This window comes from Nipponia nippon, unplaced genomic scaffold, assembly GCF_047370975.1.
Source record: "Nipponia nippon isolate SJK-2023a ecotype South Korea unplaced genomic scaffold, ASM4737097v1 scaffold_1, whole genome shotgun sequence".
Lineage (NCBI taxonomy): Eukaryota > Metazoa > Chordata > Aves > Pelecaniformes > Threskiornithidae > Nipponia > Nipponia nippon.
Window position 1 is genome coordinate 94,629,798 of NW_028262290.1, and position 17,339 is coordinate 94,647,136.

The following is a 17,339-nucleotide window of genomic DNA, read 5'->3' on the forward strand; positions in this document are numbered from 1 at the left end:
TGTTTCTTGGCTTTAGTTTGGCTGCTGCTGCAGGCCAAGCCAGTGATCCTGGAGAGCTGTCAGCTGTCAGTACCTGCCAGTACCACATTCAGCATCGCATAGGCATGTTTTAGATTATTTTTCCAGGGGCGTTTTACCTTATATTCATCTGCATTGAAGCTCACCTGCCATCGTATTACCGCCTCTGTTTTGAGAGTTTATCAGTGAAGGAGATTGATTGTCAGATCATGCAAGGCTTTGTTGTAGGCAGGCGAGTGGCATTTAGTCAGAAAGGACAAGCTGACACGAAACCAAGGATGAGCGCAGTCACTCGGGGTTTTTCTGTGCTGACCAAATGGGATGGGTGCAAGAAGGAAGCTCAGCAGATGGTGGTATATGTCCCTTGCCTGGAAAGTGTTTGCACAAGGGAGCCGTTGCTGTAAGGTGTTCACACCTCCAGGAGAGACAGGGTCACTTTGTGTCACTCCAAGTGGGTTTCATGGGAGAGTTGTTGAAGTAACAAATCTAAAAGCAGCAAGAAGTTGGCTCTGTGCATCAGGGTAGTTAAAATTACAAATGAGTTGTTACTCTCAACCTCAGGGTAGCTGCTGATGAGGTTGTACAGAAGCGTGCACAGGATTTTCCTCTTACATTTCCAAGCTCTGGTTTGTTTGGGAAAGTCTGCTGTCTTCCCAGCCCCTCTCATCCTTTCTTCTTCTTTTAATACAGCAGGTTGCCTTGCAGTGATTCAAATGTAGTAATACAGGTCTCAGTACTAGTCTGGCATTAAAATCTGCCATGCTGGGGACATGTTACGACGTGATTTGATCTTGCCTATCATGAAGAGACTAAGTTGCCTTGTTACCATGTTAACAGCCTGTAACTTCACAGGGCTGTAGCACGGTATCTGGGGTGTCACGTGGGCTCATCCCGCCTATGCAGACAACAGATGGCTACAGCGTGAGAGAGGAAGACTCATGTTATAACACGATCCCCTCGCAGAACAAAAGTCTGCAGAAGGGGCTCTGAAAGTGCTCAGCTCTGATGATCATCATGGCAGAACGGAACTAAAATGTCCTACTTGGGTCTACCGAAAACTTTCTTTGTAGTCAGAGGGATCCTAACGCAGCTCAGCTGGTCAGCGGGGTGAGGAGGTTGCTAAAACGGCTCAGATGAGCGCTGGCGCGGCACGTAGGATGGGTAGGACTTTGGCGGAACGTAGATGTTGTTCTCAGCAGCCGGCACCGGGCTGGTCAGGGTGGTTCGACCTGCCCCTGGCAGACAGAGCCTTGGGCCACGGTTGGATAACACAAAGCACTTCTTGGCCGTACTGGCTCGACCTGTTCCCAACCGTTCATCCCCACAGCTGTAGCTGACCCAGCTGCCCAAAAAAATGAAAAGGGCAAGGGGAGGGACCAGCAGTCATGAGATCAGTTCCCGGATCTGGCTGGCGGTACGGCCCTAAAAGATCACATTGATGCAGCTGAGGTGTGGAGTTGGCAGCATCTCCTGGGAGGCGCTGGGGATAGATGCTGTTGAAATTGGCTTTGCTGTCAAATGCTTTGCGTCTTCAAATAGCAGCTTTAGACAGCAAGAAAGGAGCCCGGATCCTATACTGTTATAGTTACGGCATGCGCTTTATAGCACAGCTTAGCGTTTATAACTGGCTTCGCCAAGTGGTGTTTAATCATGGTCCAAAATCATTCAACAGCTTTGGACTTGTGGTCTCCCTCCATTGTCCAAGAAAAATGGATTTCAAAATCAGTGGGAGTAAATTAGCGATTTGAAACTGTGGCTTAGTTTAAAATGGGGTCGTTTCTCTTTTTGTGCTGGTTTTAAAAGGTGGGCGAGTAGTGTGCTTGGGGCTCACGTGCAGAGCCCGTGCGAGGGCCGTACTTGGAAGTGAATGCTTGTCCAGATTTCACTCTACGCCAGAAGGAAAGGGAATGAAGGGAGATGCTTGGATGGTGTTTGGTCAGCCATAAACGACGCGAAGCTTAAAGATGAGGTGTAAGGCAGGAAGTGCAATTCAATAGAGTGTCACTGGGAACAAGTTTATAGAGGGTTTCTTTTGGTCTTGTTTTAAACCAAAACAAAAACAGGATGGTGGTTTTGAATAGGATTCAGAGAGGAGGAGGCTGTGTAAGTGATGGGGCTTGTGCATGTCCTTGCTGCATGGAGGGGAAGGGAATGGTCTAAAGCACCTGAAGCAAACTGAGGACATCTTGCCCGGCTCGCAGCAGTCAGACCTGGGGAGACCTATACCGGCGGAGAGGCATACAGTGAAATTATGGAGCAGCTTAATGAATTGCCCACTTTCATCACGTTGAAGCAGCCCTGCCTTTGTCTCCTTAGGGCTTTCTGAATGCTCCCTTCTTCCAACAAAATACAGTTGACAGAGGAGAGATGTGGGATGGGAATGGGGTAAGGGATTATCTCTTACGTAATACAGAAAGAACCTTTGCTAAGGAAAGATCCCTTTCTTAAAGAGGCTTGCCTCTAATGTGAGAGGGTCGAACACAACTGCTCTGTGCTAACTAGGCAAATATTGACAGACTAAGTATATTCAACAGTGAATTTTCCAATTAGTGTTTAGCAGAATTCATCTTTGCTCTAGATATCTGTCACTGTGATCCCTCCAGAAATCATGTGAGCCCTGGGCATAGGGGGGGACTTTTTGTTTTTTCAAGCTGTTCTAGCTGTTTGTACCTCTGAACTACATTTGTGGGTATTTCCTAGAGGACAAAGGGCTTGAAACTGCATCTTCAGTGTCAGGCAAAGTTTAACAGCCACTCCTGAGCCACAGCTCAGGGTAAAGCACGAGTTGCTTGCCGCTGGGGGTTGGCCTGAGTGCTAGAGCTGTTGTTTGGAAGATACTGAGGAGATGGTGTATAACTTGCTGATTGTATTGCCGACTCTACGTCAAACTGCCTTTCTGCTAAACTGTGGAATTCACCATAAGCTGAAAGTCTGGGTTTTTTCCACCCCCCACTTCAATGCAGATTTCCACTTGGTAGGTGCAGTCAGAGCTGGTCCTGAACACTTTCCTTTGTGTGGGTGACTTCAGCTGCTCTCTTGAAGGTACTGGGGGATCGTAGCTTGGGTCAAATGCAAAAAGCGTGTTTTTTCAGAATTGGTTTTCTCCTTTGCCCCAGATATATTCAGCTTCATTTACTGTAAATAGTCCTTTTCTATCTCAAATGTTTTCATTTCAAAAGGCATGCAGATATGACCGAAGCTCCCTCAGCTGTGGGCTAATTAAATATTTAACTTGTGTGTGTGCATGTGATGTAATGAAGGTGGCTAAATTTTAGTGTTTAGAGTGTTTACAGTAAAAATGGACAAAGATAACCCCCAAATTTTCGCAAGTTGACTCCACAGGTTGGAAAGATGTTCTCCAGTTCGTGGGTGGAAGTAGCAGCAGCATTGTGTGAGTGGGTCCAAAAAAATCCCAAATTTACTAGACTGCTACCACCTAGCGGTGGCTGCGTCTGTTGTAAAATATATGAATAGCTGGGGTTATTTCAGTTAATGTAGGGAAAATACTAAAGCGGTGGCTCATCTGACTGATAATGCCAACTGCTTGTACAACATCCATTTCCAGTGCTCTGTCTGCTCCAGTTTTCAGCATTATTTATGTGATGGGTTTTCTAACACTTCTCTCAGGATGTCAGGAATGTTTGGCAATAAACATTTGCTTTAAAGTCACAAAATAGTTTGCCTTACAACACCCTGTTTTATCTAGTAACTCCTTAGCATCTCAAGCTCTACTCTTTATTCCATCTTAGTTCCGGGAAAAAAGAAAACCATGGGAAAACAGAATCAAACCAGCGACCTCCCCACCTTGATCTGTATCTGCTCTTTTATGTGAAACTTTCCACATTCGGTGTCTCTCTTGATAATTTGGTTTCCGTATGCAGGAAAGCAGTTTACTCCTCTTTCTTTCTTGCCACCTATAAAAGATTAAGCAGACTCTTCTGACTGGGCGGACTGAAAACTGCAACTTGAATTGTAAATAGACTTCAGGAAAAGAGTCTTTTCTTTCCACAGTTCGAAGGAAAAATGATTTTGGCTACAACTATATAGTGGTTTCTTTCATGCAGGCGGAAAAGTTTTTGGATTCTCAGATGGAGTCCTTGAGGTTTTGCTTATGAATATATCTCCTGAGAAGTTCATTTTTTCCCAGGAGCTGACAAGGCAGCAGCTGAGCTACCGGTGGTTGCTTCGTGTTGCCTTCCTCCATCCATCCTTACCTCCCTGCTCCTCTTCTCTCTCTCCTTTACCTTGCTCAAGTTCTTTGACTCCAGTGTCAGAATTGACATCATCAAATAGTGTCACCTTCTTATCCTCGCTTCGGAGGAGTGACACAAACTATGGTTTTCCATGACAAGGTAGTGTATTCTGCTCCCACGGTTGCTGAACAAGTGGCAGTGGGTGGGAGCCTTGGCAAGAGGACCTTTCCGCTCTTGTCCTCTTGACTTGCCGAGTCTAAATATCTATTGGATAACAAATGGGCCAGAAAGCATTTTACAACCTTAGTAAGTGAAACATGGGAAAGGGGTGAAAGAAACGGCAGGCTTTTCCTGCGCACCTTGCCTTCCTCACCGCCTGGATGCAAGCGGCTGCTCTGCACCGTAAATCAGCAAAATTCTGGAAACGGGAATTACCCGTCTAAGAGGAGCTCAGCCTCATTGAAGGGATGTTTGTCCAGATCTGAATGCTCGATCAAAATCCTCCTCCTTGTGTAAGATAACAAGCCTGCTGGCTTGTAGTGTACCAGTAGTGTAGGCCAAGCCTAACCTCTGCTGGAGCGGGCAGAGCAGCTGCCAGTGCGAGACTACCCTTGCAGCCATCCCTTGCACGGCGGGAGAAATCCTGCACTGGACCTGACACGGCTGTCGTCACAACCATCGTGTTTCCCACACACCTTCATAGCTCCCCTGCTGCTCTTCCAGTTCAGCTGCAGCAGAGCTGGGCTGATTCTCACCCATCCCCAAACAGACAGGGTTTGTGCAAAGCAGCTCGCTTTTTCACCAGCTGCAAAACCAACCACGCAAGTTGGGGGTAACCACAGAGCAGCTCAGCTCGTTGGGAGCTGCTGCTTTACGATATGCCTGAAGTTTCATAAGGGGCCTGTGAAAATCCTTCTCGACAAAGAAGACGGCAGGTCTGGTTTGTGCAGGTAAGGAGGAAGAGCGCTCACCCAAGCACGTACGCGTGTCAGCACGTTCCTGGCTACGTCCCTACCTGAGTTTTGAATGTGTTCACTCAGGGATGGCGGGCCAGCCTCGGAAGAGAAACTTCTGTGCATCCGTGCTCCCGGGGTCTGAAGGGGTCTCTGCCCTTCGTGAAGGCATACAGCATGTTGTTTAAACTTTGTGTTTGTTTTTCTTGATGTTCAACCTCATCTGTTTGCCTGTGCTAGTAAGGCAGCATCACCTACCTGTGGACCACCTATCCCTTGGAGTGTATCTCTCGTGCACAGGAAAATGTAATTACGGGCCAGCCATGGAAGAACAGCATAACAGCTGGGAAGGGCCCTAGGGCACAGAGGAGAGGGAAAAAGGAGATAGAGTTCGGGTACGATCCGTTGAAGGATGAGTATGCTATAAGAAAGAAAAATATATAGAGATTTTTGGAAATACTGAAAGCAGAACAAGAAAAAGTTAGGGAAAAATAAGGGAAAAGTGGAAAATCATGCATTATATACATCGTGTTGAACACAAAAGTTGTGGCTTTTGCGTTTGAGTGTTTTAAAATGTTCTGGGTTTGGTTTTCTCTTACTTGAGTGCTACTGGTGTATATTCCCCTCATTCACTTTGCTTCTGGTAGTTCATGTTGAAAAACCAACTTATTCTGCATCCGCTGTCTTCTGTTTGGTCAGCAAAGAATTATAAAGCATCTCTCTCGGTACGATAAAGGAGGAGCTCCTTCCATCTCGGTCTCCTCGTGCTCTTCTCTCCTCTCCGTCCTAACAGAGCTCACGTGGTTTCCTGCCCCGCTCCCTAACGCCCCCCGCTCGGCGCTGTGCTTGCAGTCTTCCTTTGGCCTAAGGCATGGCTCCTCGGGCAAGCGGTTCCTGATGGGACGGGGTGGCCCACGCCTGCCGGGAGGTGCTCCCCACCTCGCTGAGGATGAGCACCGACGGCGACAGGGGTACGGCAGCCGTTTTAGGTGCTTTCTGTTTGTGTCGCTTCAAGGTCTTTGTGCCTCAGAGCCACTCTGCCACTCTGGTTTTGCCTCTTCATCCATCATCCGCAGATATGTCTTTGCGATGGTAACAGCCAAAGGCAGCTGGGGAGGAAACTCCTCTTCCCTGTTGTTTCCCTGCCCTCCCTCCTTAGCCTAAAGGGAGCGGTGGTTACGGGGTCGTTTCAGTCCAACATAAACCCGTGCTCTGTTGAAAAAGGCCCCGGTCACTGCACGGCCGTGTGAATGTTAGGGCTGTGCAAGGGCTGGGGCAGGAGTGGGTGGCCGGGGAAGGACGAGGACCCTTTCAGCAGCAGTGGGGAGTCACATTGGTTGCCATTAATCCTTCCTTTCATCCCCGCTCCCGGGCCAAGGTGAGGCGTTGTCAATGAGAGCCAGATGCCGCCCGTCCTGCCCCCAAACACAGGGTGTGGAAGAAGCCATCAGGCAGGAGCCCAGAGCCGTGATTTCTTTTTCAACGTATCCCCTGTGTAGATACAGCCTGGGTTTGGCTTCTGGGCTCACTCTCTTGCCTGCAGCAGCAGCTGCGAGACTCAGCTACCTGCCTTGCATCCACGAGCGCTGTGCGTGGGCCCGGCTTCTTGTATGTGCCTGGCTCCCATTTCTCTGGGTTTGTGGAGCAGTGCTTCCCCTTAATTATTATGCATCGGCATTTCAGCTTGAATTTTAGAAGTTGCCTCTTTTCGTTTATAATAGCTTGCCTTTTTTTTTTTTTTTTTCTTTTTGCCTTAATATAGCCAAGAGATAAGCAATGAGTCAAAACACAAAATTCAAATGCAGATTCGTAGGGCAATTGTAGGTGACCTTTGTTTTCAGATGCCCACATCCTCAAATTCTCTAGCATTATACACAGATTACGGCTCGGTTGCGTGTTTTAATGGGCAGATAATTAGATGAGCGATGAACTTTGTGGAAAGCTTTTGTGTAATCCACGTCTATGTAAACGGATCTGTTTTGATTAAAAGGTGAGATTATTTTTTTTGACAGGTCACTTCTCCCCCTTTCTCTTCCCCAAGAAAAAGCGTATCGAGGATTACGCTGTATTAAGTGATTGTTCACGATTGTTGGAAATGCCGCTCAGCTTTGACATTTGTTTAATGGCCATTTATTATCATTTGTGCAAGGAGATGGGGTCAATGCAAGTTGTGTTGCCTTCGAACTACTGAGTGCCTGAGAACTATCTTCTTATCTTCTGTCATTACTCCTTGCTTATGAAAAAAGCCTGTAGTAGGAAATCTAGGCAATTTGGAGACAAGCACATGTTGTGCTATGTCAAATGGAGAACTTAAACTGCTCTACTAGGGTTTCTAAATCCCTGTAGTTACTCAGCAGCTCTCAGGCATGCAGATGAATGCTGAAATGCCTGTTAGGTTGTGTGCTCCCTTGGCTGCACGCTGTCAACAAGAAGGGGGTGGGGGAGAGGACTTAAAGCAAGGAAAGTTTCAACTTTCAGAAAGCACAACTTGCTAAGTTCGTGTCCTGGAACGGTTGCTGGAAAGTGGCACTGGGGATGCAGTTACATGCCATGCATCAGCATCAGCTTTGGCCTCCAGGTCCAGTCCAGCTTATTTCCTATTTACACGTACACAATTTGTATAGAGCTTGGAAGGGGTACAGCTCCAGCCCTTTGTTCTCCCTAAGCGCCTTATCTGTTTTATTTTTTCAACACATGTTATGTCTTCAGCAATGTTAATGCTACAAACTGATAAGGGAGCACAGGAGGTCGTTAAGGTGGATGTCTTAGGTGGGTTTTGCCTTCTTGTTGGGGGAACTGTGAAACGACGAAGGATGCTGCCCGTTACCGCATCTTGGCTTTTACGTTTTGGTTCCAGGTGGTATCAATGTAGCGAAGAGTGTATGTCAAAGACCCACATGTGGACAAACTTCAGCATCTTTTGCTTATATGATGTATACCCAACATTTTAAACTGACCTTTGTATTACTGTCTGCGCTAACCTTTAACATTTAATTGTACCAGTTGGTTGCATGAGGCCTTTGAAAAGCGTTTCCCACTGCTTTTAGTTTATAAGTTAGTTTGATTAATATGTGGTTGTATATTACTTCCATCTATATACAAATCTCATACATGAAATATTCTAAGTAACGCATCCACGTGTCTCTGGTATGGTGTACTCATAACAGTAGTGATCTCAGCTCTTCTTTGATGTCTCAGCATTTTGCGTTCTCTGGCAAAAGTGATTATATTAAAAGTGACTTCAGGGAACTGCCAAGAAAGTGAGTGTATTTTGGAAAAGAAAGCATTTGGTTACAGATTTTTAATCATCTTGTTAATTGGGTTCTGCGGTGTTTTGATCTCTTTTCAGCTGTAAGTTACTGCCCTGGGTCACAGATAAGAGAAACAGATGTTGGGATGCTCAATCAGAAGCAATGCTCGTGGGTCCGCGTGCAGCCTTACCGCTGGTAGTTGTGAATTAGCAGAGAGCATCCCTCTGAAAGTTTCTCTCTGTTTGCTTGCAGACGGCCAGCCTGATGCGGAGACACTAGCTGCAGGAAACGAAGTCTTGGACCTGACCTCCTGCGAGAAGGAACAGCCAGAGGAAATAACAGAGCTACCAGAGAGTGAGTGCGGCCCCAAGGAGGAGCAAAAGGCTGACTCCCTTCCGGCAGAAGAGGATGCCGAAGAAAAAGCGGATGGATATGAAGAGGGCCCTGAGGAAGATTCTGTAAGTAACAAAAGTCTTGACCTCAATTTTGCCAGCAAATTAATGGACTTCAAGCTGGCAGAGAGTGACCAGAGTGCAGGCAGGAGTTCTCAGACTGAAAGGAAACATGCCTGTGACATTTGTGGCAAAACCTTCAAGTTTGCTGGCACTCTTAGCCGTCACAAAAAGGCCCACACTCGTGAGGACAGAAAGGATGAAAGGAGCAGTGAGGATGAAAGCAAAAGCATTCAGGATGATGCAGGAGCTCCCTCGATGCAGGACTCTGGTCTTGAGCAGGAAGAGTCTCCGATGGACTTGAAGGTAGTGGAGTCTCCTGTGGACTGTGAGGCAACAGGAAAGGAGAATGAAGAGAGCGAAAGCATCTCTGAGGGGGAAGGCACAGAGAGAAAGTCCACTGAGAAGAGCAGTGATGACAAAAAACCAAAGACTGATGGGGCTAAGAGTACTGCAAAAGCAGACAAAAGAAAGAAAGTCTGTACTGTGTGCAACAAGCGTTTCTGGTCTCTGCAAGATCTGACGCGACATATGCGGTCTCATACAGGTAAGAGGAGACTTGAGGGCAGAACAGATTACGAGCAGGTCTGCCACCAGACTGAGGCATCTGCTCTGTAGGTGCACAATTGCTGCTAGCACTCGAGGTTGGAGACACCGCTTTTAGTGCTACAGGTATCTGCAAGGTGTCTTCTCTGCCCCAATCCCCCATGCTGCATACAAAGCCTGTCGAGGGAGTGGGAATTGTCAGTACTGCCTTATCTTCAATTCCCAAACTGTTTTTCCTCATGCTTGCTTGCAGAGTTTAGGGGTGAGGGCAAGGATGGAGAACCCTGGGCAGATGTTCTGTCCAGCTTCTGACTCCCTTCTTGTCATGTGTGCATGGCTCTACCTATTCCTGATGTTTTGACGAGCAGTGGAGAAACCTGGCAGTATATGATAAGATGTCATCTCTGAGTGAAAGTTTAGAGAGAGAGAGAGAGAGAGAGACAGTCTGGTTTTGTCTGATTATCTAAGCCTGGTACGGGTAATGTGCTGGTGATCTGCGTGACCTGCTGCTTGAGTGAAAGGCAAAGGTATACTGGGCACCCTGCTCGTCGTTCAGGCTTGGGCAGGGAAGGTGGAACACAGGTAGTAAAACGCTTGTCTGATGACTTGGCTCGGCAGTTAAAATATGTGGGATCGCTTTATGCGATACACAGTTTGCAGCAATACCCTGTAAAGGAGATGAAGCCGTGAGCCAGCTCAAAGGTGAATTAATCATTCATCCTTATTAGTGTATCCTTATTAATGATGCATTTTACCTGTCAGCGAGCTGCTCTGACATGGGAGGTTTGACATTTGTATCTTTTGAAGGTGCTCTCTGCTGAAGACAAGACCTTTGTGATTAACAAAATATTTGTGCTGTAATTGACAGCGATGTTTAATAAACTACACCAAAGAGAAGCACCTTAACCAAACTTTTTACCCTTCTGAATCATGAATACTGACATTTTGAGTGCAAAACTGACCTGTTTTCTTCTGGCATTGAGCCACAAGTGAAACAGGGGATGCGTCCCATCCTTGTGCCTGTTTTCATACTAAATTTATAAGTCTTGGAAAGATGCTAATATCTAAAGTACCGAGCTTTACCCCCAGATGATACACTGGTGTGTGCCCATGGAGATTCCCATACCGTATGTTTTAATTGTTTTCCTTGCATGCTGAGCTATGCAGGCCTTGTCGGTACTTTTTTTTTTTCCCCCCATTTCTCTATTTGACACTGGAGGATGTTTTCACATAGAATAGGTGTTGAATAGGAACCTGGGTCGGTGCTTTCTTCAAATTTAATAAATGCAAATACCACCTATCCTCACGGTTAAATCAACATATTTTCAACAGAGGATTTTGCCTCAATACTGTGGGTTGACTCTCCTCCTCCTTCTCTCCTTCCCATTTGTTCAGCTATATTGACAAAATACTGTCAGCCTGTAACACTGCTTATACTTTGGTTTTAATGCGTGGGTTTTTTTAAAGAGAACTGTAAGGTTTTGGAATTTCTTTACTCAGAAGAGGAACGCTGAAGTGTGCAAGAAACCTCTGCCTGCCTACTGAATGGCAGTTGGGCTGGAAAAGTTTCGTTCTCCCGGCGCAGGCTGCTTCCCAGCAAATAGTTGCGGGGTGCCCTGGTGCCGCCTGCGCGAGCGCAGGGTGAGCCATGGCGCTGCATCGGCTGCAGCCAAGTGCCAGATGGGCAAAGGCTGTCGGCCGAAAATGCTCCCGGGGAGCCGTGCCCTCCCTTGGTAGCAGATGCCCAAGCAGGGCACCGGAGAGAAACGTTTCTACGAAGCGTCAGGCTTGCCAGGGACAGCAGGACCTACTTGCACATTTCAGCCAGCTGCCTCAAGTTCATGACTGGTTTTCTTTTAATGATCCCAAGCATTATTACAAGTGAGAAATGAGCCGCAAGTGTCTCGTTCTGTATGCTCATTGGCACAAGACGGTGTCTTGAAGGAATTGCAGTACTGAAAAATCTTTAATAGGCGCAATCAGAAACAGAGAATGAAGCGGTCAGGGCGGGATCTTCTGTTCTTCAGGGCAGACGGCACCTTGGGGCACTGTGCTTGGTTGGGACTTTGGGGGAATTTTGTCTGTGGGGCTGTGGTTGCTTTGTTTTCCGATGAGCTCATGCTTAGGAAAGTATTCAAGCATTTCAGGTGCGAAAAGCAGCTCTGAGATGGGAGCAGACTACCTGTTGGTTACAGCAGAGGATGCCTGGAGCTGCTCTGCGGCTTAAGGTTGCAAAATAAGAGGAAGAATTTTGTCCTCCGAGTAGCATTTCTGGAATGGGCGTGAAGAGGTTTTTCAGGGGCTTTCGCATGTCACTCCTGTCCTAAAGCACCAGTGGGCTGAGGAACACCAGCAGCTCTGTAAATAACATCCCGAGGCAGGCATTTTTCACTCAGTCAGTAAATTTTGATGACCTCTGACAGACACCTGCTGTGTCCCATGAATGCCTGACAAGTCTAGGTCCTTTAGCTGCTCTGTGTCCGTTCTGAAACGCGGTGATACCGTCCTCTTCTTCACAGAAAGAGGAGGGGCTGTTGTGTGTGGCAAGGGTAATTCCTGACAGCTTCTCTGCGACTTTGGTGATTAACTTGCGCATTTCATCTGTCAGCATCTAAGAGAGAGGGAGATGTTTTCTCATGTGCTGTTTGGTTCAGTTTTTAAGCGCTGTTGACCCCAGTTACCTGGGCAGTATCCTCATCCTTCCATCTCAAGTCCTCTCTCTGCGTGTACCAGGGGCTGACCTGCAGCAGGGAGCCCCCGTGGTGGGCTGGTTTCACAATGGCTTTTGAGCTCCAGAGGATGACTGCAAACTTCTTCCAGAAAAGTTGCTGACTAAATTAGACGGGATGCTAACGAGCACCTGGGGCTTATGGTCTTCCTCCCTCCTTAGTGCAGGGCCATACCGAGCTTGTAGAAATCTCAAGACACTTGGTTTTGGTTTTTCATTTGTGCCCCAAGGGATTTATCGGTATCCTGCTTGCATGCCATCAGCTAGTTTGCTAGTATGGAAGCAAATAATCTGCATAAATGTGACATGCATGGTTGATACAGGTACTGAATTTCCAAACTGTAGAGCATCTTAGGCTGCTTGAAACAAGAGGGAGGTGTGTTTGTGACCTTACAGCTGACTGTGGTATTTTAATTCTCTTCTAGGTGAGAGACCATACAAGTGTCAAACCTGTGAACGGACCTTCACTCTGAAACACAGCCTGGTGCGTCACCAGCGCATACACCAGAAAGTCAAAAATGCCCGAAACCATGGGAAGGAGAGCGACAAGGAGGAGACCCAGTCAAGGTGTGGAGAAGACAGCGAAAATGAGTCTAGCCACAGTGGCACCAACCCCATCTCAGAAAATGAGTGTGACTCCGCGGGGGCTGTTGGTAGCCATACATCACTCATGGGAAGCCGAAAAGAGTCCCTGGCTGGCACGGCCAAGGACTCCCCCTGCAGAGAGGAGAGGCCGAGCGGGCGAGGAGCCGGCACCTGCCTCGCGGAGCCCACCAAGAGTGCACAGAAACAGACAGCAAAAGACCAGGAACCTCGGGGTAGCTCCGAGCACGAGAGGCCCTCAGGTTTCATTCAAGACTTGCTGGAGATGCACAACACAAAGTCTCCCATGAATCACATCCTTGCCTCTGCAGACAGTGCACCTCAGCTCTTGGGGGTTGAATGACTGGCTGGGAGGTCGGACCCGTCCCAGCACGCAAACTGAAGCCAGCAGAGCAAGGGTTCTGGAGTCTTTGTTTTTGGAAGAGCGACCTACAGCTGTGGGGAGAGTATGGCAGACTGGACGCGGTGCCATATGCCTTTCAGTATAATAATGCAAGAGACTACAGTATATACTGATTTGAGTGCCTTACTACTTTATTAGATCTTTTGGTATCATAGATTTTTTTCAAAAATGATTTTTTTTTAATATTTTAATGAATTATTTGGAGAGGACCTTTTTCATTTAAGCATTAATGTTACCTTTTGTATTGGTGTGCGTGAGCTTGTTCTTGTATATCTGTGATAGTCGCTGTGTTTGTTCTCTGAGCTGGAAATGGGGGCAGTGGGGTGGGAGGCCCTTGGATACCACAGCCAATAACTGGAAGAAAAATTATGTGAATTTCATATGAAATAGTCAGAGGAAATGCAGATGAGATGTTGATTTATTGTTTTTTCTCAGTAGATGTTCTTGCATTTGCCACATGGTGGAGCATTAAGCCTGTTCCAGGCCTGAGCAACGTGGCAGTTGAAGGTGTTCAAAGTGGTTCAAGCCAAAAGCAGGAAACGCAACGAATTTCAACCTCACGCTTGTTTCCACTTGTCAGCATTAGAAATGCTCTTCTAAATCCTAGGGGGTTTTTCTGGCCGTTGTGGACTGAGCGTGTATACAGAGAAGAGTTACATAGCAACGTAACCTATGGAAATTATGCACCCGCTGTTATATATGTTTGATTTGCTTCAGTATATTATTATTATTATTATTTTATTATTATTTTATAAATCCATCAGTTCGCTTGTCTCTGCAGTCAGCAGAAACCAATGGGCAATATTTGCCCACGCAGATGTATAACGCAGCTTGGATCCCCTCTCGAAATGTTTTTGACTTAACGCTTTCACCAGCTCCTCTTCTTATGTTGCAGCTCTTCTACTGTACTTTAAATGAAACCCTTCCTCTGACCGGAGAGTCAAATGGAGGCCAGCGAGGTGTCGTCACACCGGTACAGGGGAACATCTCACTCGTGGTGGGGTGTGAGTGCGTGCGTGTGGGTGCGTGTGCGTGCGTGCGTGTGTGTGTTGGGGGGGAGAAGTGTGCGAGAACGGGGCCGCGTAAGGCCCCTCCAAGTGCGTAAGAAAGGCACTGCGAGTACTAGATTAATCTTGTTGCAATCACATCGGTGGCAGCGTGCGTTACGTAAAGAGCAAAGTTACTCCGTCTTCCAGTTGAAAGCAAGCAAGAGAGAAATGCGAGCCTTACCGTCATCTTGCTACTGTCATGTTCTAGAGCAAGAAAATACTACTGGTAATAAAACTACAGATATAAGACATGTTAAAAATAAATAAAATAAATTAAAAAAAATTCTTCCTGAGATTTTGGGGTTGATGCTTGAAGACTTGAGGTGTGTGTCTAAATTTCATATCAATGATTTAACCCCTTTAATGCTGGCAGCTGGAATTTCTCCGTATGGCTCCTGTTGCCGGCAACAGGTGACACTCTGGCCACCAGTATTGAAGGGGTTAAGTGAAATGTATCCTACTGTAGCTGCGCATTTTTAGGAGTGCCCAGCGTTTTTGTTGTCCTTGTTGTTGTTGTCCTTATTGTTGTTTGTTAATTGTCCTTCAGTCATGACCTCTGGGACAGACAGAGCCATAATAGCATTGCCGGAGCCTCACTGTGCTATTCCACCACTGCGGCCCCCCAGCCCAGCCCAGCCCAGCCCAGCCCAGCCCAGCCCTCACTGTGGCCCCCCCTCCCTCCTTCCCTCCCTCCTTCCTTCCTTCCCTCCCTCCTTCCCTCCCTCCCCTCCGCAGAATCGCTTTTCCTGCTCTCACCAGACATGGAGGAAGTGGGCCTCGGACCCAGTCTATATTATATAATATATATATATCTATATATAGCTATATCTATATTAAAAATTCTGCGAAAATTTCTGGAGACTGAAATCTCACTGTCCAGAATTCAAAGGAAGAGAAACGTTCTCGAGCAATATTCTTGCAAATAGAATAAGAAAAAATGGTTGAGGTATATGTGATTTCTATTTTTTTTGTTGGTTTTTTTTTTTTTAAATAGGGATGTTTGAACCAGTTCAGAAACGAAGCTACCGCCAGATAGAGATAAATCAATCGCAACCAATGATTCATTTGAAACTCTACCCAGGTGCATTCTACTTAATTAAAACCAGTTCACGCATCCCTTAAATTGTTATTACTATTATAATTATAATAATTATTATTATTATTATTTTGGGTATATTTTGGTTTTTGTCGTTTTGGTTTTGGTTTTTTTTGCAACTCTCCACACTAAACTGCGCAATACTGTGGGGGAGAAGCCATTACTAAACTATATGCTGCAGAACAATGTAGCAAGTAATTAATTCCCAGCAGCCTGCCGGGACATCTGCTAGCAATAATCACTATTGATTTAAAGCTTTATTTAGCCTTTATCTATATCCTAGTAGAGTATAAGATCTTGCCACATTTTATTGACATTTTTACTAGTTGAGTTTGACTGAGAACCGTTGCTGTTGTTGGGTTTTTTTGTTTCCCCTCCTCCCCCAATATTAAACTGTGAAATTTATAATGTGTTTAAACTATGGGTGAATCTTAGGCTTTAGTTTGCATGTTCAGCTAATTTGTCTCTATACGATTTTTGTTTGAATCTTTTTATTTTTTTTTTCCTCTCTCAGGGCTTTTACAAAAAACAAAAAACAAACAAACAAAAAAAGGATCTTCTGAAATTCTTTTGCCTGAGTTGCAATGGACTTAACATTGAGATAATTCAATCACTACATTAAGCACTTGACTGTGAAAGCGCAAAAAAAAAAAAAATAAACAAAGGAAAAAGAAAAAAAAAGAAGAGAGAACCTTGTTTGAGGCTGTTGTGAAATAACTCTTGGGGGCTATGTGACAGTCTGATTCCATTTTCAGAATGATTCATCATCTTCTCTCTCCTCTCTGTGTGTCTCCTTTCTCTTCTCTCTCTCCACGAAGGAAGTTTAATCCTAGTGATTTCATCCCATGCAGGAAACAGTAATAAATGTGTAGAATTCATATTTTTCTAAAGGGAACTTAAACTGCTGCTACGAATTGTGTACAAGACTGGTTTATGCCACATGAACAGAGAATCACACATTTGTTTTGGTACTTTTATTCCTCTTTTTATTCAGTTGTACAGTACTTCCAAATTCGAAATAAAAAATACAAGTTGTTCTGTATCAAACTATCTAAGCAATAAAATGTTATATTTAAAAATTATAGGTTACAAAATGGACGTGGCTTTTCTTGGGGGTTTGTTGTAACTCGCTTTCAGACTTCCCTGCTCGAGGACGACGTACAAGCTGGAGCTTATCTGCGTAAATAGCATCACTGCTTCTCTTCCTTCAGTTGGGCTGAGCTTGAATTGGAGATGATTGTAGCGCTTTGAAAATTCACGTTCATTTTGACCCCCATTTTCTGGTAGTCACACCGTTGACTACAGTCAGACTAATGCCTGCTGTTTTCTGGTAGTCAAGCCCCCTTGAAATGGTGCTTTTCTCTCGGTGCAGTTCCTTACCGTAGCCACCGAAGACAGCAGGAAAATATTTTGGTGCTGATTTTCCTGCACAGGCATTCGATCAGGGTTCTCTGTCCTTTTTTTTCTCATCTGTAGCCCCCTCGTCACGTAAGTGAGCATCCTTCTGGCATGTTGTGGTGATTAACAGTATATCAGTCGTTCTCTGTATACACGAAGTAGGTTTCTGCCACCATAGTTTTATTTTTATATAAATGTGTACGGCTGTGAAATATTCAGGATGTGTTTGAAAGCCATGTGCATGTGTCAAAAAAAAAAAAAAAGAGAAATCCTTTGGTTTAGCTTGTTGGAGCCACCTTGGCTGCATTTTATATGCTTTCCTATAAATAAAACACATTTCACGGGACAGTGAGCCAAAGAATCATCTGAGTTGCGTATCCGGTTCTGGAGGCCAGGGAATTGCAGCGAAGCTGAAGCATCCGCATCTTCCTAAGTCCTGGCGGGATGGTGCTGTCTGGTACAGAAGTGAACCAGATTCAGAGTCAGAGAGACGTACCCAGGGAGTGAAGTGCTGCCGCTTCCCTCCCTCCGGCCTCCCGTACCTTCGTGACGGGGGTTCAGGCTCCCCAGAGCCCCCTCTCCGGTGAGGACCTGGTCCCGCACCGCCCAACAGGGACAGGTTAAAAGAAAACCAGTCGGTCTGCCAGCT

At 46.0% G+C, this 17,339-nt stretch overlaps 1 protein-coding gene across 9 annotated transcripts in view; it reads left to right on the top strand.

Moving 5' to 3' along the window:
* Window positions 1-17,036, top strand: part of RREB1 (ras responsive element binding protein 1) — a 127,537-nt gene extending 110,501 nt beyond the window's left edge. For 7 of the 9 annotated variants that reach the window (XM_087762900.1, XM_087762908.1, XM_087762927.1 and 4 more), the window contains 2 exons: window positions 8,668-9,414; window positions 12,567-17,036. In XM_087762900.1, coding sequence (XP_087619026.1) covers window positions 8,668-9,414; window positions 12,567-13,087 — 1,268 coding nt within the window. In that variant the 3' untranslated portion in view covers window positions 13,088-17,036. The remainder of the gene's footprint in view (window positions 1-8,667; window positions 9,415-12,566) is intronic. The other 2 variants (XR_015705949.1, XM_087762955.1) reach the window with 2 other exon arrangements.
* The last annotated feature ends 303 nt before the right edge of the window (window positions 17,037-17,339 follow it).